Source organism: Scaptodrosophila lebanonensis, unplaced genomic scaffold (assembly GCF_003285725.1).
Source record: "Scaptodrosophila lebanonensis strain 11010-0011.00,11010-0021.00 unplaced genomic scaffold, SlebRS2 tig00000001-arrow-pilon, whole genome shotgun sequence".
Lineage (NCBI taxonomy): Eukaryota > Metazoa > Arthropoda > Insecta > Diptera > Drosophilidae > Scaptodrosophila > Scaptodrosophila lebanonensis.
The window spans coordinates 29,236,591-29,261,424 of record NW_022060529.1 but is presented as its reverse complement, the minus strand read 5'-3'; the positions used below and the strand labels follow the sequence as shown (position 1 = coordinate 29,261,424).

Here is a 24,834-nt window from a genome sequence, read left to right as displayed (position 1 = left end):
CGTTTCCACTTAGCTGAGACACTCACTATTGCTTTTCACACTGTCCATGTGAAGTTAATTTGAGTTGAACATCTGGTATCACACTGTTGTCGTTCTTCACCGCTAGTTGCAGGTTCGTCGCATTTCGTGAATTTTATAATTTTCTTTTTTTATAAAAAAAGACGCGCGCTGCGTTCTACAAAATGATTCGAACTATCAAAACCGCAATTCAATTAGTGCTTTATTAATTACAATATAGTAAACGAAAAATAAAAAACCGACAGCACACAAGTTTACATTGAAATGCATACATATATGTATGTATATGTATGTAAGTAAGCCTCGTGTTGTGTGTGCATACGTACATACATACATATGTATGTATGTGAGACAATTTCTTTTGTGTTTATTCTTGCTGTGCTCATCATTGCAAATCCATAAAACTATTCCAAACTATTCAGTTATTCTGAGTAGATAAATGCAATTATATTACTGTGAACGTTTTATGTAAAAATCAATAAAAAAAAAAACATTGTGGCTGTGGTTCTCAGTTATAGTTTTTGCCTTTTTCCATATCGTATATTGTGCTTTTTTATTAATTATTGCTTTATCATTCGTTTCGGGGTTGTGTAAAAAAGAGCGATCTATAATCAGCTAATTAAATATTGTTCAATTCTTGTATATTTTATGTATGTATATGAATGTGCGTATGTACATATGTACATATATGTTTAAACGGTACACGCTAAAGGAGGAAGCTTTTCAGTTGTAATTAAAACAACAAGGAAAACAAATTAAACACTGCAACAGCAACTACAACGGTAAGTCGGGCAGCATAAAACTCTTGTCTTTAAATACATACAAAATTGTTTAACAAAAAAATTATCACAATTTTAAAATTTGATAAAGTGCCCTCTCTTTCCAACTAATGCAAAAACACTCATTATTCACTAAATTTATAACGAATGCACCGTAGAAACCTAGTTATTTTTGTACAATCGTTGGTATCAAATTTCTGTTTATTGTGTTTACTTAATCTGTATATACTGTTATGAGCCGCCTCAATATTTTTGTATATATACATATACATATATAGACATATGTACTGAGTAACGTATGAGTTTTGAATCAGATCGGACAAAACCCTATAGCTTAAAAGTGTTATAGGAAAGACTATATTTTCTAAGACTCTGAAAAACAATGATTCTTCGACCTGATGATTAGGATCAATGCTTCGCAGATCTAATTCGCAGTTTTTTTTTTGTCGCTGTCCAGTCACTTTACAATCTCTGTTAATCCCTATATGAGCTCTTGAAGACTGACAACTTTGGAAAGCCAATGCAATTTTGCCATAGAGGAGAAAGTTGACTTTCAAAATCTAGAAACTTGCACTTTGTTTTCTTTAATATTTTAGTATTTACCCCAGTTCATTTTAGATACCATGTACGTAAACCGTCGAATTATACTTTTTTCCTATCGTGGGGCTCGTATCACGTAACTTCAAGCCATTTTATTTACCCTTTACCTAAAAATTATACTAGTTTAGTAAGAAAGCATGCAACACAGAGGATTCGTGGCAGACCCCACAAAGTGCGTACGACAACACGAGTCCATATGAACGGAATGATCTCGGATAGTGTATTTCTCAATGCATGATAGCCGTGAATGTGATCTCTAGCCATGCCTCGACAGCTGTTGACTTTGCTGACTCAACTCTGCACGGCACGCATAATCAGGCATATACATACATAAAAGGGTATTTGTGGGTAGCTTAGTGCCAATGTATTTATCACACAGAAGGAGGCGTGGGAGACCCAACAATATATATGTATGTCGATGTATTTAAAGGAAGTTATAGCGATTAGTGTAATCTTCGTCCATGCTCTGCCAGCAACTGTTTTTGTTGTTGTTGCTGATTTGACGCAACCGTGTACTTCACACATTCACAAACACATAGTCACGCATGGACACTCTTATTGATGTACAGGGCAATCTTACCCTTTCTGTCCGTCCGTATGAACACCTGGATGTCAGAGACTATAAGAGCTAGTGACACCAGATGCGTTATGTGAATTCATATAATAATTCAATTTCATTACTTATTGTTCAAGTTTTTAAATATCTTGAATTATACTCTGTACATACAAGGTGTGTTCCAAAGTAAACAGGACTTTTTGAATCTAGCGCCCCCTGGTGGCGCTATCTATATGTCGACTGGTGCGTTAGAATCTGCTATCTTTATCGATTGTCCAGTGAGAATTCCATGACATTTCATCGATTGGAAGTGAAGTTATTGCGTTTTAAGTGTCAGCATGTTTGTGTTATCGGTAGGAAAATGAGCTAGAGCCAACATTAAATTTTGTTTTAAAATTGGTAAAACTTTTTCCGAAACGTTTCAATTGATGGAACAAGTTTATGGCGATGATTGCCTATCCCGTAGCAGAGTGCACGAGTGGTTTCAACATTTTCAAAGTGGTTGTGAGGACATAAATGACGATCAACATGTGGGCCAATCAAAATTCGTGATCACCGAAAATTCCATCGAAACTGTGCGTGAATTCATCAAAAATCATCCGAAATCATCATTGAAATTGCTCTCATCGATCAACGCTTGTGACCGATTATTTGACCAAAAATCACATTTTAACCATTAACCACTCGCCGTATTCACCTGATATGGCACCGTGCGACTTCTATCTTTTCGGAAAAATGCATTTGCCTATGAAAGGAAACCGCTATGCTGACGTTGATGCCATCCAACAGGCGGCGACCGCCATCCTCAACGCTATACCGACAAATGAGCTAAAAAAGTCGTTCGATCACCTTCTTGAACGTGCAAAACGTTGTATTCAGGCGGATGGAGACTATTTTGAAGGCGACCAATAAATTTTTCAAAAAAAAAAAAATAGTTTTCGTTTTTTAATAAAAGTCCTGGAACTTTTGAATTGCACCTTGTCAAATGTACAAGAGTATATTAGGTTTGCGGGAGCTGAAAATGTAACAGACAGAAGGAGGCGTGGCAGACCCCACAAAGTATATATATTCTTGATCAGCATGACGAGACGAGTCGATCTAGCCCTGTCTGTCTGTCAGTCTGTCCGTATGAACACCTGGATCTCAAAGACTATAAGAGCTAGAGACACCAAATTTTGCACAAAGATGCCTTATGTGTGTACGCTGTGCAAGTTTGTTTTATTTTGTTGATTCCCCTCACTTCCCCCCTATGGGGGTTTTCCCGATTTTCCATTCGTATAATCGCCTATATCTCGGAAACTATAAGACCTAGGGACACCAAATTTTAGTCCCAGATGCCTTATATGAATACGCAGAAAATGTGTATTTTGGAATTTCCCTCCCTCCCCCCTCTCCCCCTCAAATCGTAACTCCCGTAATTCTTGGAATTTGGAACTCAAACTTGGCAAATACCTCCATTTAGTTATTATAAGTCCAAATGCCAAGTTTCATCACGATATACCGATTAAACAGGAAGTTATAGCCATATATGTACATAAGACAAAGTAGTGCCCGCAGCTGTTGTTGTTGTTACTGCTTTTCTCAGGCACACGAGACATACACAGACAAACACAAATACACGCATAATTATTCTACACATATGTACAGAGCAAAAAGAAGAAGAGCGAACTTGCTACTGCGGTTCGTGGGCGTAATCGTGGAATGAAATTGTTTCGCTCATAATTTTTCTTAGAATTGGCCGAATCGAAGATGCTTCTGGTGTTACATACTTTGCAAAAACCAAATATACCCTTTTTACCATACGGGTACAGTATATAAATAAATTAATAAAAAATCTATTTGTAATAGATAATTTTTTATATTTTTTATGTAACAGGCAAAAAAGCATCTCCGACCCCATAAATTATATATATTCTTGATCAGCATGACGAGAGAAATCTATCTAGACATGTCCGTACGTCTGTCTTCTCCTAGGTCCGAGCAAGGACGATTTTTTTTATTTTTTGCAATTTTCTCCCCCTTCGCCCGCTACAGAATTTGATCAATACTGTCCACATTTCAAAAGCTACATAAACCAAACTTCGCACACGCAATCTATGTTTGCTCGACTGTAGCGTTCTCTCTTGTTTGTTTTTGTGTGGGTGGGTACAGGGTTATTTAAAAGTTGCACTCTACGCTAGCAATCATTCCTTGTTTCGTTCTTTACTCAGAGGAGCTTACGGTTAGACTATTTAATATAAATTTATGTGTTTCAAATAAATTCATCACCTTACTATGCTAACAGAATGGTTGTCCTAGGTATTCACCCTTCTTCATTTTTTGTGTAATTGTCTTTCATTTGATGCTTGCAAGGTTTAATAATTTATCTAACGACAATAGCTTGCCGAAAAGAAAATAAAATCCACTCTAACTTGTCCGAGGGGTTTTAGATATTGTAGTTTTGTTGGTTTCCTTTTTAATAAATATGAGGGACTAGTTTGCATGGAAACAGACAGGAGACCATCTATCGATTCTTCGCGTCATGCTAATCATGTTTATACCTTTGCCACTCCTCGTTCTGTTGTTGCGCGCATTGAACATGCTACTAAAACCGTTTAGTCACATACGAAAATCGCGTATGGAGCTCAAACACTATAAAAATATCTTAATTGAGATCATCATCTGGTTTCTTGGGCGGTTGCTTATTCATTAGCTCGGTCGCTACAGGTTTATTGCCGCTTGTGCTCTTTTGTAGTTGTGATGTACCTGAAAGCCACAGTCGCTAAAAAGCTGACTTTGCCTTATTTAGTTTGGCGTATATATGGATGCACAATTCGTTGTTGAAGCCGCCGTCGTCGTTACACCCGCACAATATACCTTCTAGCCCAACAAGTTTTTCCCCTCTTACGCTTCATTCCCTTCATAAACATTTGATAAATGTAAGCATCAAAACAAACAAAAAACAAGGATGGAAGGCTAGAATCATACTCTTCAAGTTGAACTTAGTAGCTAACATATTCAGACGAAACTTGACATAACGGCAAACACGCACAAGTAATTTTGAAAGGAGTATAATTGGTAATTCTAGTTCTGATACTCAATGTCGTTGCGTTCATACATGTACATATGGTGCTATTTTATTTCACCATGCTGATCCATTATATATGGGCATTTCTCTAATGTCGAACGCGATATTCGTACACATTCAAAGTGAAGAAAAACATATGCCAAAAAATAATTTTGTTCTTACAGAAGGAGAAAGTTATAGCTCTTGACTAGCTCTATTATTGGTGCTAAGGTGGATTTTGCGGATTGGTTAATTTTTCAGATAATTTAAAAAAACCAAGGCATTCGCACGCGACATATACAGAAGTCGCTTTCTCGGCGAACAGTTCAAACACTGATTTTAGCGAAACCTGAAGTAATGTTTATAATGTTTTTTATTTGATTTAAAAATATTTAGTAGTTTATTTATTATTTAGTTTTAATCACTGTCGCACGCGACATTTTGTTTCATCATACTTTTTATATTTTTTTTTTACTTTATATGCAATTAGGCATATGTATGTACATAAGATGATTATAAATGATTTTAAATATATGCTATCGCAACAAAACGAATGAAACTGGGATAAACCTGAAATGCATTTTTTTTATTTGCCACACATTTCTATTATTGAGGGCTCAACTCCCTTTACGCGAGAACTAGTAAAAATTATATACATCAAATTTCTTTAATAATGTCAGTAAAAAAAATATATTTTCGAAATTGTCGCACGCGACATTGAAATATACTTTAAAGCAAAGACAAAATTTTACCTTTTACTTTACCTTTACTTTTACATTTTTCTTATATTGCTTAAATATAAACTTATATTTAAAGGATAAATATCAATGAATTATGTCTCTCATTAAGAACAGTAATTAAAACAAAACGTGAAACAGAATTTTTGCAGTTGTTCGACTTTGCATTTGAATTTTTCGAAATGTGTTATGAATAAATGTAAAATTTGATTAAATTAGTTAAATTTGATAGATTCTCTATACAAATACATATGTTAAAACGTCATACTTTTAGACTTTGAATTTTTTGGCTGCGGTTGACTTTTTTGTGGAAATGCCCATATGTACTTTGTGGAGTTTGTCGCGCCTCCTTGTTGGAATTAATTGCAGGAGTAAACGAACTTTATTCTTTTAATCTAAAATAGACTTTTTAGAGCAGCAATCTTTGTTTGGCCGCTTCATCTCATCAAGGGGCTTTTTATCAACATAGGTAAATTTACTCTTTATAACCTTACATACACGCTCACATAGATATATAGTACAAAGTGTGTGGGTGCTGTGTTTTATTTTTGGCACAGCGGGTAACTAAAATGATTTAAAATAAAATACAACAAATCGAAGAAGCCAGCTGTATATATAATAACTTATACACGTATATATAGTATACCTATGAGTTGCTTTGTATATAGGAGAATTAGGTGGCAGGAAAATGTTGGAAAAGAAGAAAGCCTTTCTTTCATAACTCTGCAAATCCGGGATGGAATTGTTAGTTTTGTTTAATCCGATCAGAATAACAGTAGCATCGTTACTGCTATGAAAATCTATATTTTTACTTCTTTGTGCTCATGAGCTTAAAAACAAAAGAAAACAAGTATATACACCTATTGTGTAAGTAAATGCCAAAATATAATTAAGTGTATTTGAATTAAGTCATTCAAAGAAAACAAGATAGAACGCTACAGTCGAGCAAGCCCGACAGTAAAATAGCCTGTACTCTCCACAAAAAAGAAAAATTAAAAAAAAAATTAAAATTAAAAAAAAAATGAATGAAGTAATTAATTAAATTAGAATACATGTTTATGTTCAGTTTTAACAGCATACATTTACGTCACGTACCTATGCGTGTTTATATGCGTGTATTTATGCAGCACAAAGTTGAACCAAAGCAGCAACAACAACAACAGCTGCGGGCAGCGCTGCAGGCAGTGCATGAGCAGCGATTATACTTATGGCTATAACTTTCTTCAAAATTGACCTATCATAATGAAATTTGGCATACGGACACATTAGTACTAACTGGATGTATTGGATGATTTCAAAATTCCGAGAATTACGGAAGTTATAAAAACACGAATTGTGGGAGAGTGGCGGGGTGCATCGAAAAAAAACTCAAACAAGGACAAGGCTATATCGACTCGGCTTCTCATCCTGATCAAGAATATATATACTTTGTGGGGTCTGCCACGCCTCCTTCTGTGTGTTACATACATGTGCACAAAACTAGTATAGCCTTTCACCCTTTGGGTACAGGCTATAACAAGAATGGAAAGCTACAGTCGAGCGACCCCAACTCTTAAATACGCTGTACCCACTCAAAACAATAGAGAACGCTACAGTCGAGCACGCCCGACATTGATATACCCTGACCCCAGACAAGGTTCCGGCACTGAATTATATGCGCCAATAACAGAAGAAGAAGAGCGAACTTGCTACTGCAGTTCGTGGGCGCAGCCGTGGAGTGAAATTGTTTCCCTAATAATTTTTCTTGGTCGATTTGGATGAAATTTAAAACAAATTGAAAAAAATGTATATAGATTACATGTGCAAAGGTGGGTTTATGTTGCTTTCGAAATGTGGACAGTATTTACGTAATACTGTAGCGAAAGGGCGAAGGAAATTAAAAAAAAAAAAAAAGTCCTTTCTCGGATCTCGGAGAATTTGGATACCAACTTTGGTTATTCTAGTTTTTATAGTTTTTGAGATCCTTGCGTTCATTCATACGAACGGACGGACATGATTAGATCGATTTCTCTCGCCATGCTGATTTAGACTATATTTACTTTATGCGGTCGAGGATGCTTTCTTCTGCCTGTTACATATTTTGCACAAACCTAATATACCCTTTTTACTCTACGGGTATAATAATATTTAACACATAGGTAGGGGCTTATTTTTATGTACAGCATCACATCGGGTTGTGTATATGCGCGTGTGTTTGTGTATGTGAGCAATGCGCTATATCGACTCCCCTTGTTATACTGATGAAATATATAGTATACAGTCTGCTACGCCTCCTCCTAGCTGTTACAATTTTCACTTTGCATCTAATGTACTCTTATACCATTTAGGTGGAGAGTATAATGATAAATTAATAAAATTGAATTGATAAAATACCGAATGTATAAAACGTATAAATATGTCTGTACGGTTTCAATATTATACATTAAGTATATGTCCACGCGTGTATGTGTGCGGTACAGAGTTGAGGCAAAGCAGCAACAACAGCAGCTACGAGCAGAGCTTGGGTAAGGTTACATTTATAACTTCCTTTAGACTTAACCTATCGCATAAAGACCTATAAGTTCTAACTAAATGTTAATTCAAATGAAAGTAAAACATTTCAGTAAATATAATAATTGGGAGTGCGGGGTGTGCCAAAAAAGCACATACTTGTCCTTTCTTGAATTTAGGCGAATTTTGGGTACCAAGTTTCGGATTTCTAGGTTTTCTTCTTAAGGTTCTTCTTATTCTTTCTTTCTTTCTTCTTAGGTTTTCTTCTTATTCTTGCGATCATACAGATAGCTTTTGTCAATGGCAAAAAACAGACAATCGACTTGTGTTGTCATACTGATCAAGAATACATATAAGTACTTTTGTAGGTCTGTCTGTGCATTCACAAAAAAAAATTGAAAATAAAATAATCAAGTTACCCTAATTTTAGTTAGTTTAGTTGACACTTGAAACTCTCTTTTGTGTTTCCGTTGTAAAGCAGATCCCTTTGAGTCTGCTGTTTTTGCGCTTTGCCTTTCGTACGACAAAAACAACAAAATTGTAATTCATAACGTGTCTGTGCAAACGGTACTATATAACCCTACTAGTTTTAACTTCTTCGCTATATATTTTACTGTGTCTTTAAACCAATGTTCTCACTAACCATGCGACTTATGTTCTGTTTCATTTTCAGTCGCATAGCAACAATTAGGAATTTTTTAAAATCCAAGTCAAGAAACTTCACACAAACAACAACATGGTAGACTATTACAAGGTTTTGGACGTTCCACGCACAGCCACTGATAGTGAAGTGAAAAAAGCGTAAGTGTCACTGCAAAACGAGGATAGTGCAATTTTGCTACTTAAATCATTGTCAATTCGAGTACATCTGTATCCATCAATATCTCAAAACTTTTCTTCCCTTCTTTAGATATCGAAAATTGGCCCTAAAATGGCATCCAGACAAAAATCCAGACAACTTGGATGAAGCTAACAAACGGTTCCGCGAACTTTCCGAGGCATATGAAGTGCTATCAGATGGTAAGTTACCAGACAGGCGGGAAGCGTCAGTTCAATGAACACTTTACATATACTATTTAAGAATATAAGTACATACAAAAATAAAATTGCTACTGTATTTAAATTGCACACTTTGTCTAGCACGTAAGCGTAAGGTCTACGACGCTCACGCCACACTCCGCAAATCCTCAGCGAGCAGCAACAGCAGCTCCAACGGGTATTACTCTCGTTATCGCAGCAACGCTGCTTCATCGGGCCGTGACTATGACTACTCTTCCTATTATCCCAGCTGTGGGAGCACCAAGCGCGGTAATCGCTATTACACGTTCACCTTTCGAAATTCTTTCGAGGGCACACCATTTCAGAAGTTCTTTGGTAAAACAAACTTTAGCTCAGTCTGCTGTTGTTGTTGTTGTTAATATATTTTAATATTGATTGACTGCGCACGAGTTTTTGCCTACTAAATCTGCAGGACCAATTATAAAATAATCACGCTAAGACTTTGCTACTAATCCATGCTAAGAAATGTCTACAAACTTTTACTCATCTCACCTCTACTGTCTTCATTCAGAAAAAAAACGTCGCATATACGATGAGTACGGCAAAGACGGCCTCGGCGACCGCAGTCAAAACCGCTCACACACGCGTCATCATTACAACACACAAGAATTTGATGATTTCGACATTATGGGTGGCTTTCCGTTTGTATTTCGTCCACCTGAGGAGGTGTTCCGTGAGTTCTTTGGGGTGAACTCGCCGTTCGCCGACTTCTTCAGAGGTGAGTTATAATGGCAATGCAAACGCAGCAGCCACTAAGTTGCACAAAATCTCTACAAATTTGTTTCACCTTTGGCTTTTAGATGCCAACGGTTACCCACAGTCAAATGGCAGCAGCAGTGGTGGCAGCAGTAGACGTCATGGCGGTGGAAGTGCGCGCCATCATCACCATCATCAACAGAAGCTGTCCTCCCCGTTTGGAGCCCCTATGCTAAACTATTCAATGATGGATTTTTTTATGCCCACCAATGGTTTTACGTCGTTTTCGTCCATGACAAATGGCAGTGGCACAACACACACGAGCGCCAGCAGTAGTATTGGTGCACACAACGGAGCTGTTAAGCGCACATCGACGTCTACAGTTTTTGTCAATGGCAAAAAATTAATGACGAAGCGGTAAGTATTGTAAAGTAATATTAACGTCTTAATCAGCGCTTACTGATGATTAGAAAATGCAATATTGTACATATGTACATATACAATACTCTCAAAATTGTGGGGTCTGCCACGCCTCCTGCCTGGGACATTTTCACCTCTCACAAACCTAATACTCTTGTACAGTTTAAGTAGAATAAATAGTACAAATTAATCATAAAGGATTGAGCAATGCATAATAGTAATAGTAATCCAGTACTATGCATAATTTACCAGTAAAGTAAATTCCAGCAGATTAGTAGTTGCTGGCAGGTATATGAAGAATACATGCTGAGTAGAAGACCTACAAAGATTGTGAAAAATATAAGTAATTTTATTTCGAATAATTTTAGATGGCAAATAATTTTGCATCTCTGTCTTTGACATTTCTGTCTTTCATGCTTTTTGGGTAGCGGAATAGTAAAGAAATTTTTCCAAATAATTGGAAAAACTACACTATCAACCAAGAATGTTTAAGTGAGAAAGGTGATACAACGAAAAGGGAGAAATTGGTCTCATAGAAATAAATAGACGCAATTTCAATGCCAACCGAATTTTACAGAATTGACCAATCAGTTTCAGTGAATATTTGGCATATTGAAAGCACTAACCAGAATAAGTGCGTCATTATCCCGGAAATGAGATACAATTCATATGGGACGTATAAAATTGCAAATCAACCGAAGGTGGAATATATGAACATGTGATAAATACAGCGTGTGAAGGTAGAGGTACTTTAACAGCAACAAATTCTACTTCACCAGTCATATTTACATATACTAATTCTGATCGAAGGTGGATTTGACTGCGATCAGTACAGTACCCCCACGACGAATTGATGACGCCTGTAAATAGTGAAGATAATTGACAGAATTAAACGCTCCCAGTCCCTAGGCAACAAGAGTTTATTTTATTTTTATACCTTACACCCAAAAGGTAAAAGGGTATACTAGTTCTATACCAATGTATGTAACACACAGAATGAGGCGTGGTATACCCCACAAAGTATATACATATATTCTTGAACTTGATCATACCTAATACATTCTTCAAAGTTAAGTTATCATGATGACTTGACATGTGGACATATAAACAATAACCGGATGTGGAAAGTCACTAATGGCGGGTGCATCGATAAATAATGAGAACGCTAATGTCGCGCAAGGCCTGTTTATGTTGCTTTTGAAATATGGCCAGTATTGACGAATTTCTGTAGCGTGGAGAGGATAAGGAAAATCAAAAAAATAAAATAAACTCGTAGCTTAGGAACTAGGAGCGTCTATATACAAAGTTTGGTAAATGTGCACTGAACCGTTTCCGAAATCGAGGCAGACGGAAGGACATATCTAGGTCGATTTCTTCCGTCATGCTAATAAAGAATATAAATACTTTCTGGGGTCGGAGATGATTTCTTCTGCCTGTTACATGCTTTAAACAAACCTAATATACCCTTTTTAACCTAGGGGGTATAAAAACAAATATACAAATTTGTCCTTTTTCGAATTTAGGAGAATCTGGATACAAAGTTTTTTTATTATATTATTGTCATCGTGATCAAGAATATATTTACTTTTGGGGGGTCTGCCACGCGTCCTCTGGGCGTTATATATATGTACATTCGCAAAAAACTAATGTGTGTACCCTTTGGCTAGAAAAAGCTAAAGTTACGAAAATTAATAGTAGATTTGGCTCTTATTCGTAGAGCGTCGCTCTGTCTGTCCGTCCGTATGAACACCTCTATCTCAGAGACTATAAGAGATAGAGACACCAAATTTTGCCCAAAGATGCCTTATGTAAGTACGCTATACGAGTTTGTTATATTTTTTTTACACCCTTTACGTGAGTTCGAAAACCGAGAGAGGTAAAAAAGATCAAATTTTTTTTTTAATTTTCTTAATTTTTTTATTTTCTATAATTATTGTAAACATATGTACAGAGTATTCAAAGTCGGGACACCCGACTTTAGCTTTTTTACTTGTTTTATGATTTCTTCTGCTATATGCACATATTTGTAATATTTGCAATTTAACAATAAACATCAACAAATGCAAGGAGTAACAGTAAATATTAATACTGTGTGCAAATATTAAAGACTATACCAACCATCAATAAGACCTCAAAATTTACATCCTGTTTTGATCGGTACTTACATATGTTCGCTCATTTATTTATTATAATTCTTCCTCCTTTCAGAGTCTTCGAAAATGGAAAGGAGACTGTCTTCTCATATGAAAACGATGTCCTTAAATCAAAGACTGTGAATGGAGTATCCCAGAAGCTCTCTTCAATAACGAATTAAAAAAAAACTACATTCAAACATCATCAGCAACATAAACTACCATCCACCAACACGAGCAGCCACAAAATACCAGCGACAACAAATACCAAGAAAAAGTCATAAGCTTAATCAACTATATGCTTTCATAATGCTTATATATGTTACAAGATTATGTTCTACATTAGAATTTAGTTATTTTCCATTAATTATTGAAGAAAGTAGCAGAAACAACGCAGCGCCGCAGCAGCAAAGGACCAAACAACACCATCAGCAGTATAAACGACACAGCCGAAATTTTTTGTTAATAGTAATTATTTTTGTGCAATTTTTCGAATCTCCATAATGCAGCTAAACAGAAAAATTTGTGGTGTGCGGTTTCGAAAAAGGCGAAAAGTAATAAAACACAATTCACAATAGCAAAAAAAAAAACCTAGCGCATAAGCGATGTTTATATGAATGTAGCTTTGTTTGTCCACAGAGTTGGAGGGAAGAGATGTCTGTATGATTGTGTATACTATATGTATGGGGGTATAGAAATGGGTACATATGTAGCTTACTACAAAAAAGTAACTTAAGTTGCCGCAATACTTAATAATCCAACAACAATGAAAAAGAAACAAGTAACATGCAGCAAATAAATATGCTGCACCGAAACAAACGTGTTGTTATTGACATGCTAATATTTTACGTTGCCTTTATTTGTATATTGTAAAGACGAAATGGCATAAACATATGAAACATCAACATTTCTGACATTAAATGTGAGTATATCTGATATGTTATTTAAATATTTTTTAATTGTTATTCCTAAGTTTGTTCTCGCCTAATAGAAAAAGTGTTAAAAAAAGTCACCAATATTAGTATAACTACACATTTGTATTTAAAGCAGGCTCTTGTAACAGCAAAATACAATGAAAAAGAAATGGAATTGTGGGCGCCCAACTCTTAAAGTTTTTAAGTTTAAGATAATTACAAATAATAAAACAAATAATATATAAATCCTACGTTATAACATGTATTTATACTTCATTACAGCTATTTTTTACCAGTTTGTTTATGCTACAGAGTTAAACCAATGATGTAACAACACAGATTGGGCACAGTTTACAATTATGGCTATAATTTCGTTTGGAACTGAATTGTCACGGTGACAGACGATACATATGTATGCCCTCGCCGGATGTGATTGTCAGATACTAATTATTACGGCAATTATATGTATACCCTTTCATTAATTAAATATAAAACAAGAGAGAACGCTACAGTCGAGCACAAAAAAGGAAAAAAAAAAATTTTAAATTAAATTATTAAAAAAAAATGGAATTAATTATTTAAATTAATAAAGAAAATTTATTTAATACATACATAGAAGACATGTTTATGTACAGTTTTAACACCATACATTTACATCATCGTGTCTATGCGTGTATGTATGCAGCACAAAAATGAACCAAAGCAGCAACAACAACAACAGCTGCGGGCAGAGCTCCAGGCAGCGCATGGGCAGCGATTTTATTTATGACTATAACTTTATAAGAGCTAGAATAACCAACCTTGCTAACCAGATTCTCTTAAGCCCGAGAAAGGACGAGTATGTAATTCTTGGAATTTTGAACTTAAATTTGGTAGTAACTTCCAGTTAGTTATTATACATCTGTACACCAAGTTTTATCATGATAGGTCAATTCTGAAGAAAGTTATAGCCACAAATAAAATCGCTGCCTGTGCTCTGCCCGCAGCTGTTGTTGTTGTTGCTGCTTTGGTTCAACTTTGTGCTGCATACATACACGCAGAGACACGATACTGATGTAAATTTATTATACTTGTATGCATGTGTTGAATATTTTATATTTAATTTATTTAATTAATTAACTCATTCAAATAATTTTTTTTTAATTTTCTTTTTTTTTTGTACAGAGTACAGGGTATTTTACTGTCGGGCTTGCTCAACTGTACATGAAATGAACAAGAGTATTTTAGGTTTGCGGGAGCTGAAAAATGTAACAGGCAGAAGGAGGCGTGGCAGACCCCACAAAGTATATATATTCTTGATCAGCATGACAAGACGAGTCGATCTAGCCCTGGATCTCAGATACTATAAAAGCTAGAGACACCAAATTTTGCACAAAGATGCCTTATGTGTGTATTCTATACGAGTTTGTTTTATTTTTTTGATTTTTCCCCCCACTTCCCCCCTATGGGGGTTTTCCCGATTTTCCATTCGAATAATCGCATATATCTCGGAGACTATAAGACCTAGGGATAACCAAATTTTAGTCCTTATGCCTTATGTGAATACGCAGACAATGTGTATTTTGGAATTTCCCTCCCTCCCCCAAATCGTAACTCCCGTAATTCTTGGGATTTCGAACTCAAATTTGGGAAATACCCCCATTATGTGTCCGTATGCCAAGTTTCACTATGATAGACCGATTTAACAAGAAGTTATAGCCATAAATATATTTGCTGCTCAAGCGCTGCCCAACCGCTGCCCGCAGCTGTTGATGCTGATGCTTTGGTTGACTGCAAACATGCTTACACAGACACGAATAGAGACGAATATTTCGAAGTCGTTACACCCGACTTACTTGTTTTTAAAGTAACACTGAAAAATAATTATTACATTTTTAGTGAATGAGTAAAAATTATGAAATATAAATCATGTTGAAAATGGATAGATAGTCCTTAAAAAATGATATCTGTACAGACCCCGCTTTTTCAAAGTTACTATAAGTGAATGATTGTTTCGTTTAAAAATAACAAAATAATCACTATTTGCAGTCCCTGGTAAATAATAATAGTATGTGTTTCTGTGTCTCCTCATGTATGCAGAGCAAAGCAGAAGTGCAGTGCCAAGCAGAAGTGCAGTGCACAGCAGCAACAACAACTGCTACAAGCACTGCTTGGCCTGAGATTACATACATATATGGCTATAACTTCCTGTTAAATCGGCACGGACTCAATCACTAACTGGAGGTATTTGCCAAATTTGAGTTAAAAATTACAAGAGTTACGGGAGTTACATATATAGGTGATTATACGAACGGAAAATCGGAAAATCGTCCATAGGTTGATTGGTGTCTCTAGCTCTTATAGTCTCTGAGATCCAGGTGTGCTGATCAAGAATATGTGTATATACTTTGTGGGGTCTGCCACGCCTCCTTCTGCCTGTTACATTTTTCAGCTCCCGCAAACCTAATATACTCTTGTACATTTCATGTGCAGAGTATAACACAAGATAGAACGCTACAGTCGAGCAAGCCCGACAGTAAAATAGCCTATACTCCCCACAAAAAAAGAAAAATAAAATAAAAATTATTTAAAATAAAAATTATTTAAAAAAAAAATTCTTTAAAAAAAATGGAATTAATTAACTAAATTAAATAAAAATTTTTAATATATACATAGAAGACATGCTTATGTACAGTTTCAACAGCATACATCATCGGGTCTATGCATGTATGTATGCAGCAAAAAGTTGAACCAAAGTAGCAACAACAACAACAGCTCCGAGCAGAGCTGCAAGCAGCGCATGGGCAGCGATTTTATTTATGGCTATAACTTTCTTCAGAATTGACCTATCATGATGAAACTTGGCATACGGACACATAATCACTAACTGGATGTGACTACCAAATTTGAGATTTTGAAATTCCAATAATTACGGGAGTTATGGAAAAAAACACGAATTGCGGGGGAGTGGGGGGTGTATCAGAAAAAAAAAACACAAACTCGATCTGCCTAGGGCTTAGGGGAACCTGAATGTCAAGTTTGGTAATCCTAGCTATTGTAGTTGCTGAGATCGTTGCGTTCATACAGACGGACGGAAGGACGGACAGACGGACATGGCTATATCGACTAGTCTTGTCATCCTGATCAAGAATATATATACTTTATGAGGTCTGCCACGCCTCCTTCTGTGTGTTACATATATTCGCACAAAACTACTATAGCCTTTTACCCTTTGGGTACAGGCTATAAATATACTTATCCTTCAACGCAAATGATGTCAAATAAATGTTCAGCTGACACTACCCGCCCCATCACTCCACTCTGCACTCTGCTGCACACTTGGCTCAGGGAAAAATACATATGTATGTACAAGCCCAGTACTAAATAGCCGTATTTTGGAATGTAATAACTTGCTCCGTTACTCATGTACACATTTTATTTTAAATCACGATGGATGTTACAAATGGGTCGATAATTGTGAAGCCAATAAAAAATATATTTATTGTATCAATCGATTCCGCATTTTTTCTTTCCATTCACAATCAAGCTCAATATCCTCTTTCTTTATTTTATTTAGTACAACAATAGTTCTGTCGATTATAATAATTAAAATATATTTTAACATTTTATATATATTAAAATAAAAAATAAAATGATGGTATAACTTAATATAACAATTTAAACTAAACTTAAAAGATAAGAAAGCCTAACACAAAGCTGTACAATAACGTCTATGCTTCCGACACGTTTATTTGCCATTTGGCCAGCTATGCCCCGAATCACAGCCATATGTGGTCAGAGACATTATATATCTAACAGGCTAAAAAAATAGTAATTACAGAAAAAAAAGTAATTCTACTTAACGTCTAATTAACCATAAAGAGAAAGAGTAAAAGAGAAATATCCAACAATGCTAGAGATGTGAAGATTGAAGTTCAATTTGGAATCAAAAAGAACCTCAAGGTCTTCAACAGTCGATATACGCTGCAATGACACATTGTCAATCGTATATGTGACTAAAAGGGGCGAAGCTCGATAAAAGGTCATGAACTTGCATTTAGAACAATTGAGGTGCAAGTTTCACATCATCAGCATATATAAGTATATGAGAGTGTGACAAGGTAGAGGGGAGGTCATAAATAAATAAATTAACAAGAGAGAACGCTACAGTCGAGCAAGCCCGACAGTGTAATACCCTGTACCCAGGTAAACTTCCGTCACTGAGTTATATGCGCCCAAAGCAGCAGCAAAAAGAGGAAGAAGAAGAGCGTCTCCGACCCCATAAAGTATATACATATATTCTGAATCAGCATGACGAGAGAAATCGATCTAGACATGTCCGTCTGTCCGTCTGGATGAACGCAAGGATCTCAGAAACTATAAAAGCTAGAATAACCAAAGTTGGTATCCAGATTCTCCTAGGTCCGAGAAAGGACGAGTTTATTTTTTTTTTGGAATTTTCCCCCGCTACAGAATTTCGCCAATAGCGTCCACATTTCAAAAGCTACCCTAACCAATCTTTGTACACATCATTTCTATATAATTATCTACTTTTGCTTAAAATTTCATCTAAATCGGTTGGTTCTAAAAAAAAGTTATTAGCGAAACAATTTCACTTCGATACTACGCCAACAAACTGCAGCAATAAGGGTAAGGCATAAAGTCCAAAAAAGAAGGTATCGTCTTCAAAAATGGCACATATAGAATTTATGTTATTAGAAATTAATGGAAAAAATGTGGGTGGATTGGACCACGCCCACTCCTACCTCCCATACGACTATGAGCCTGTGAGCATTTTCAGTGTTTTAAACTATGTATTTGTTTCATTTTTAATTATAATAGTAATACTAATATAATTTTATAAACATGTACATATTCAAGTCCTCCCCCCCTCCCCTCTCTCCCAACGCTATAGAATTTAGTCAATACTGTCCACATTTTAAAAGCAATATAAACAAAACTTGGCACGTAATCAATATACAATTATTTACTTTACTTTATCCAAATCGGTTAATTCTAAGAAGAGTTATTAGCGAAACAATTTCAATCCAGTACTACGCCCACAAGCTGCAGCATCAACTACGCTCGCCTTTTTTTTTGCTTCTGCTTTGGGCGCAACTCAATGCCAGGAGTTTGTCTGGGTATAGGGTATTTCACTGTCGGGCTTGCTCGACAGCACCGTTTTCAATCAAGACTCAAAATTACCATCAATTTCAACAGCCATGTTAGAAGCATGCCAATTCGAGTGTTTTTATAAAATTTCTCTAGAGTTCGATTACAACTTGGCATGTGCTTTTTAATATCAACTTAATATTATATTCATTTACGATTTTAGCTTAAATTTTCTGCAATATATACTGCTCAAATGCGTCTTCTGAGGATCTGTTACTGCCCCGAATGCCAACAATTTCTGCGTGCCAAAACACGAGTTTTGCGGCAATAAATACAATTTTTCCGAAAAAGGGCCAAAAACGAGCAAAAGGTGTTATTTTGAGATGAAAAACAAGAAAGGAATGCTAAAGTGGAGCAGGCTCAACTCTTAAATACCTTGTACCACCCCACAAAAAAGTAATTAAATTAATTAATAATTCTTTTTCATAAGTAGCTGATCGATTGTTAACTTTAAAAGCTCACAAAAAGCTTCAGTGAAGCTTTTAATTTTTTTTTTTAATTTTGTATGTGTCTGAGATATTTTGTTAAATAATTTGAAATCAAAAATATGATATGTTCACATCGAAATTTCGACTCTATGCCAGAAAAAACGACTTCTGGACCATAGTGCTCTGTGCAGGAAATGTACAGGAGTATATTAGGTTTGCGCGATCTGAAAAATGTAACAGGCAGAAGGAGGCGTGGCAGACCCCACATAGTATATACATTCTTGATCAGCATGACAAGACGAGACGATCTAGCCCTGTCTGTCTGTCTGTCCGTCCGTATGAACACCTGGATCTCAGAGATAGAGACACCAAATTTTGCACAAAGATGCCTTATGTGTGTACGCTACACGAGTTTGTTTTATTTTTTGGATATCCCCCCACCCCCCACTTCCTCCCTATGGGGGTTTCCCCGATTTTCAATTCATATAATCGCCTATATCGCGGAGACTATAAGACCTAGGGACACCAAATTTTAGTCCAAGATGCCTTATGTGAATACGCAGAAAATGTGTATTTTGGAATTTCCCTCCTTCTCCCCCTAAAATCGTAACTCCCGAATGAACTAAAATTTGGGAAATACCCCCAGTTATTCATTATGTGTCCGTATGCCAAGTTTCACTATGATAGACCGATTTACAAGAAGTTATAGCCATAAATATATTTGCTGCTCCATCGCTGCCCGCTGCTGTTGTTGATGCTGATGCTTTGGTTGACAGCAAACATGTTTACACAGACACGAATAGATGCTCATAGGCATTCATACACTCACACAGACGCAATTGCTTTGTATATGTGCAATTATACACTCTTTACGTGGGTTCAAATACCGAGAGAGGCAAAATCGATCCAATTTTTTTTTTAATTTTCTTATTTTTATTTTCGATAATTATTGTAAACATATGTACAGAGTATTTCAATGTCGGGACACCCGACTTTAGCTTTTTACTTGTTCGTTTTGAGTTAACGAAACTATAGAACTGTTTAGGGTCCTTAGCGAATTGTAACTTGCATCGGGCAAGGTAATTTTTATAACATTGAAATTAAGAATAAGAAAATTTGATTTGGCTATGGACTATTTAGAAAAATGAAAAGTTGAACCCGACTGCTTATACTTTCTGAAGCATCTCGATTTAATATTTTTATACCCTGTACCCGTAGGGTAAAATGGGTATATTAGGTTTGTGCAAAGTATGTAACATGCAAAAGGAAGCATCTCCGACCCCATAAAGTATATATATTCTGAATCAGCATGACTTTGCACAAACCTAATATACCCTTTTTACCCTACGGGTACGGGGTATAAGAACACGAATTGCTGGGGAGGGGGTTGTATTAGAATAAAAAAACAAACTCGACCTGCCTAGGGCTCTTGTACTTTCTGAGATCCTTGCGCTCATACAGGCGGACATGGCTATATCCACTCGGCTTGTCACCCTGATCAAGAATATATATTCTTTGTGGGGTCTGCCACGCCTCCTTTTGCCTGTTACATACATCCGCACAAAACTAGTATAGCCTTTCACCCTTTGGATACAGGATATAATAAACTTTCTTGTAAAATCATTTCTATAGCAGCTATATAATAATATAGTTAATTCATTTTGATTCATCTTCCAATTAAAAACAATGTTTTTGGTACCAAGCTTGGTTACTGCGCCGATCATCCTATGTCTACTATACGAGGCACTGTAGAAACCCCATAAGAACCAATTTTAGTTACGATATCGTAAACAACCAAAATATTTTTGGTCCTACCATTGATTGTTGCACTGATCCTTCGTATGGCGGCTACATCATATAGTGAGGCTATAAATAGTTTTTAATAAGCTTGCATATAAATTAGTTTACATACCAGGTTGATATCCAATTTTTTGTTTTTTTTGTTTTTAAGTTTCAATGTTTATACGGACGGACAAACTGACCTATCTATGTATATCGATTCATCTCGCCATGCTCATCATACATATAACGCGTTTGGCGTTTAAACTTTCTAATACACCCATTCACCCTTGGGGTGCATGGTTTAAATACCTTTTGAAAATATCTATTCTATTTTTAACAAACAAAAACTTAGACATTTACGAAAACAAGATAAATAGATAAGCGATATTCGTTCGTAGGTTTGACAGTTCAGTTCTAATGATGTATCAAATTCTCCACGTTAAAAAATAGTTTCGGTACTTTGTTGAAGGGTATTTTAACATAAAAATGGCGACCGAAAGTCTTTTTAAATGCGCACAGTTTCAGCCATCTCTAGCAAATTTTGATAGTCCAAAGTGCGCGCAAAGAACTCTTTGAGATAAGCAAATGTGGGTCGGTTTTTCGGACTATAGTTCCAACAGCTGTTCATGATTGCGTAGATGTTAACTGGACATAAATCTGGTTTCGGTAAACGCTGTCCACTATCCACAAGCTTTATTACATCCACGTTGCTGATTTCGCCATATGGCGGCTTTCCTAAGGCCCACATTTCCCAAAGTGTAATGCCAAAAGACCAAACGTCGCTGGCATGAGAGAAGATGCCATTATTAAAACTCTCGGGTGCGTACCACCGAAGGGGCCATTTGCCGCCCTGAGTGAAGGTATACTGATCGCTACCCGTGCTCAGGGAGCGCGACATGCCGAAGTCACTTATTTTGGCTTGGCGCCGTGAAGCGAGCAAAATGTTGCGAGCGGCCAGATCTCGATGTACGAAGTGCTGAGATACCAGATAGTTCATTCCTGCAACAAACAGTTTGACTTTATAATTTTCAGAATAACAACTATGTTTGGTAATGCTTACCCTCCGCAATTTGAGATGCCCACAGCTTGAATTCGGAGCAGTCTCGGATCTGCTCACTGTTGTTTATAATGAAATGCAGCATAGAACCCAACGAAGCAAGTTCCTGTACCATCATAAGATTTTCGGGGTCCTTGGCAATTCCAATCAGCTGTACAATGCACTGGTGCTGCAGGCGAATCATGGCCGACGCTTCACGCAGAAACTCCTTTTTGTTGCTATGCTCGTCACGTAGCGTCTTAATGGCTACTTCTACACGCACATCAACACCTGTAGTGCTGTTCCGTGTCAACAGCCACCCTTTGTACACAGAGCCGAATTCACCTTCGCCAATAACACCTTCTCGCTCGATATTCTCTGCTTGTATAAAGAATCTTTCTTTGTTCGTATCAGTTGAAGAGTTTTCCGAAGTAAAGGATCCATTACACTGCCTATGCAAATAGCTGGCCATTTCGCTCTCCGTCGAACAGGATGAAATGAACGAATCTAAACGTGCTGTCTGTTTTCTGTCATAGCCAATTTCTTTAATAATTTGACTGCCCTCCCCAGAATCCACAACAAAGCGCACGTCAGTGGTGGGCAAGTAGCCATTGCTATTAAGATCACGGTCTCGTGTAATAAGCAAATCGCTCTTGGTGAAATACTCATTTTCGGCTTCAGTCTTGGTTGATATGTTCAGTGTGCTTGGCAATGGTGGCTCGACGGCCGAATTATTTTTTGGCACATTGTAGAATTCGATAGCCGCAGCACCAAGTGGCGGATTCGCATTCCCACCAGAATCAGTTTGAACGCTGCTAAACTCGGTGAAGAAACGTAAATTCTGTAGCATTGGCGCAGTAGCATGAAACTCCTCAGTATTGTGATGCGCCTTCCCGACTGAAACCTCTGACTCCGATTTGTTACGCTTAGGCTTTGTCTTACATTTGCGCAGACTGTTCATGTCGAAAAGGGCTTTTTTAGGGCTAGTTAATCGGAGTGTGTTGAACATGGAGCTGCTCTCCTTTTTCTTGGTTATGCCTATGGTGGACACGTGGCAATCTATTGCTGCAGGTAAAGTACGCTTCGGAATGCTACGTGGTATCGTCGCAAAGGACGGTAACTCTGGCTTGGGTTGTGGTGGCACCGGATACCTGAGACGGACCGGTAGACCATATGAGAAGCGCATGAAGTGCTCCACCAAATGCTCCAGACTTGGCCAATATGGTCCATCGTCAATGTAGAGAAACTTTGACTGTAAGCTGCTGCGGCCCAAGTCTGGCCGGGCTTTAATATATTGAAAAAGTTCAGCCTGCGAGATGCGAAAGTTTTTCGTCATCCCTTCGCACAGCAATGTCAGTACATACCCAGCTCCAGCGGGAGACTCCGAGTATCGCACTAGAAAGCATCCCGAAGTATCTGAAGTATGTGATGCCGCCAGCTGTGAAGCCTGTTGATCGCTGGCGTGTTTCTTGAGAATAGATGTAGCCTCATCGCGCGTTAATGTGCCGTGATACCATTGTTCCTTATTTGTATTTGCCAGTGGCAGCTTGTAGTTTAGCAGGAACCCCTCTACTTGCGTCTGACCAGACTCCTTGGCAAGATCAAAAGGGAATTCTCCAGAATTGGTGCGTGGCAAAAGTGGGGCGTGTGCCTCTAGTAGTTCCTGTACCGCCTCCAGATTACCATACTTGGCAGCCTCGTGTAACGGGACATGTCCGTTTTCAATGTTCCGTCCCTGCACGTTGGCTTGAGCTGCTATGAGTGTTCGTATAAATGTGGCTGATTTATGACGACATGCATACTGGAGAAGAAAAATTGTAGTTAGCACATGAAAACAATCCTAGTGCCTTGTCACCTACATGTAGAGGTTGGTAGCCAAACGAGTCCATGCTGTTTACTTGAACGCGTGCGTCCAGCAAAAGCTTTAATATTTCCTCGTCACAATGCAGCGCCGCCAAATGTAGAGCCGTTTGACCATCTTGATTTTTAGCGTCAAAATTTCGATAGCCACATTTAAGGAGCTCGAAAACGACTTTAGAGTCGTTTTTACCTGTTGCGCGGTGCAATAGATTGGTGACGCCATGACTGCGTGTGTTATGTGGCGGTGCATCTCGGATCAGCGGAACCGTCAGATGAGTAACAAGTCCATTGGCTGCCTCTTGGTAGTACTCGACTAATGTGTCTAGGCCGTGCAGAATCTTGGTTTGCACTTTGTCGTCAATGGAAAAAAAGGCGTCCTCACCATGACGTCTTATTTGATAATGGCAAACCTCGCCCTAAAAAGTCAAAAACATGTACACACACATGTACATGCATATATGTACATATGTTTATATGTATATTTATATGCATACAAACAGATTTGTATATATGTATGTATGTATGTATGTAGAGTATGTATATGTATGAATATACATACATATGTATGTATGGTGTCAGAGTACAACACATGTACAAATTATCATCATATCCACTTGTATTTAATGTGGCTTAGCATCAAATTACCTGGTAAAGTAGACTCAGTACAAAGTCTCCAGCTGCTGTGCTACTTTCGCGCACCAGAAATGTTCCATCTTCATAACCTTTGTTCAAATAAAGTTGATTTACAGATATACATAGCTGTTTCTTGATTTGTGTGCTTACCTTGCTTTAACAGATCATCCGCGGCATCGCGTGTCAAACTGCCGTGAAACCAATTTAAGTGATCATCGCGACTCATGCTACCATTTAAAAATGTAATCAATATTTTTGAAACCCAAAATAAAAATTAGTAACTCCAGCCAGAGGTGATTGTATCGCGAAAACGACAATAAGAAAATGGATCATGCTGGAGAAAAATGCAGAATTTGTTATTAGTATTTTGCAGTGCTGCCAGACCTTTTGATATAAATGATCTTATTTATTATGAAAGCTAAACTATGTATTGTAGTTTTTATGCAAATTATTATATTTTGCTATATTCATCCCAGAAAACCAATAGTGCGAAAAAA

General features: G+C 37.0%; 2 protein-coding genes across 7 annotated transcripts; one reads left to right on the top strand and one right to left on the bottom strand.

Moving 5' to 3' along the window:
* Nucleotides 1–53: 53 nt before the first annotated feature.
* On the top strand, nucleotides 54–13,095 carry LOC115624735 (dnaJ homolog subfamily B member 6). 5 transcript variants are annotated; one of them, XM_030519572.1, is made up of 8 exons: nucleotides 54–112; nucleotides 731–800; nucleotides 8,900–9,027; nucleotides 9,137–9,246; nucleotides 9,367–9,600; nucleotides 9,797–10,003; nucleotides 10,086–10,398; nucleotides 12,610–13,095. In XM_030519572.1, exons 3-8 carry the CDS (start codon nucleotides 8,963–8,965, stop codon nucleotides 12,713–12,715), a joined length of 1,035 nt encoding a protein of 344 aa, XP_030375432.1. In that variant the 5' UTR covers nucleotides 54–112; nucleotides 731–800; nucleotides 8,900–8,962; the 3' UTR covers nucleotides 12,716–13,095. The 5 variants fall into 5 exon arrangements, with proteins under 5 accessions (XP_030375432.1, XP_030375423.1, XP_030375455.1 ...); XM_030519563.1 differs by lacking the exon at nucleotides 54–112 and adding an exon at nucleotides 235–310; XM_030519595.1 differs by lacking the exons at nucleotides 54–112; nucleotides 9,367–9,600 and adding an exon at nucleotides 249–310.
* Nucleotides 13,096–19,961: 6,866 nt separating this feature from the next.
* LOC115631876 (tyrosine-protein kinase Shark) lies at nucleotides 19,962–24,563 on the bottom strand. Of its 2 annotated transcripts, XM_030528728.1 has the most exons (5): nucleotides 24,488–24,563; nucleotides 24,350–24,426; nucleotides 23,704–24,120; nucleotides 21,869–23,645; nucleotides 19,962–21,807 (listed from the first exon to the last, which is right to left on the bottom strand). In XM_030528728.1, the coding sequence occupies exons 1-5, from the start codon at nucleotides 24,561–24,563 to the stop codon at nucleotides 21,314–21,316; spliced, it is 2,841 nt and encodes a 946-aa protein (XP_030384588.1). In that variant the 3' UTR covers nucleotides 19,962–21,313. The 2 variants fall into 2 exon arrangements, with proteins under 2 accessions (XP_030384588.1, XP_030384595.1); XM_030528735.1 differs by lacking the exons at nucleotides 23,704–24,120; nucleotides 24,350–24,426; nucleotides 24,488–24,563 and having other exon boundaries at nucleotides 21,869–23,153; nucleotides 23,209–23,265.
* Between the last annotated feature and the right edge of the window lie 271 nt (nucleotides 24,564–24,834).

Bases quoted from the DNA above. Each gene is read 5' to 3' on its own strand.
- LOC115624735 (XM_030519572.1), top strand. From the start codon at position 8,963: ATGGTAGACTATTACAAGGTTTTGGACGTTCCACGCACAGCCACTGAT. The intron at 9,247-9,366 runs GTAAGTTACCAG...CACTTTGTCTAG, and splicing joins ATATGAAGTGCTATCAGATG to CACGTAAGCGTAAGGTCTAC. The intron at 9,601-9,796 runs GTAAAACAAACT...GTCTTCATTCAG, and splicing joins ACCATTTCAGAAGTTCTTTG to AAAAAAAACGTCGCATATAC.
- LOC115631876 (XM_030528728.1), bottom strand. From the start codon at position 24,563: ATGAGTCGCGATGATCACTTAAATTGGTTTCACGGCAGTTTGACACGC. The intron at 23,646-23,703 runs GTAGGTGACAAG...TTTCTTCTCCAG, and splicing joins TTGGCTACCAACCTCTACAT to TATGCATGTCGTCATAAATC. The intron at 21,808-21,868 runs GTAAGCATTACC...TGTTTGTTGCAG, and splicing joins GGCATCTCAAATTGCGGAGG to GAATGAACTATCTGGTATCT.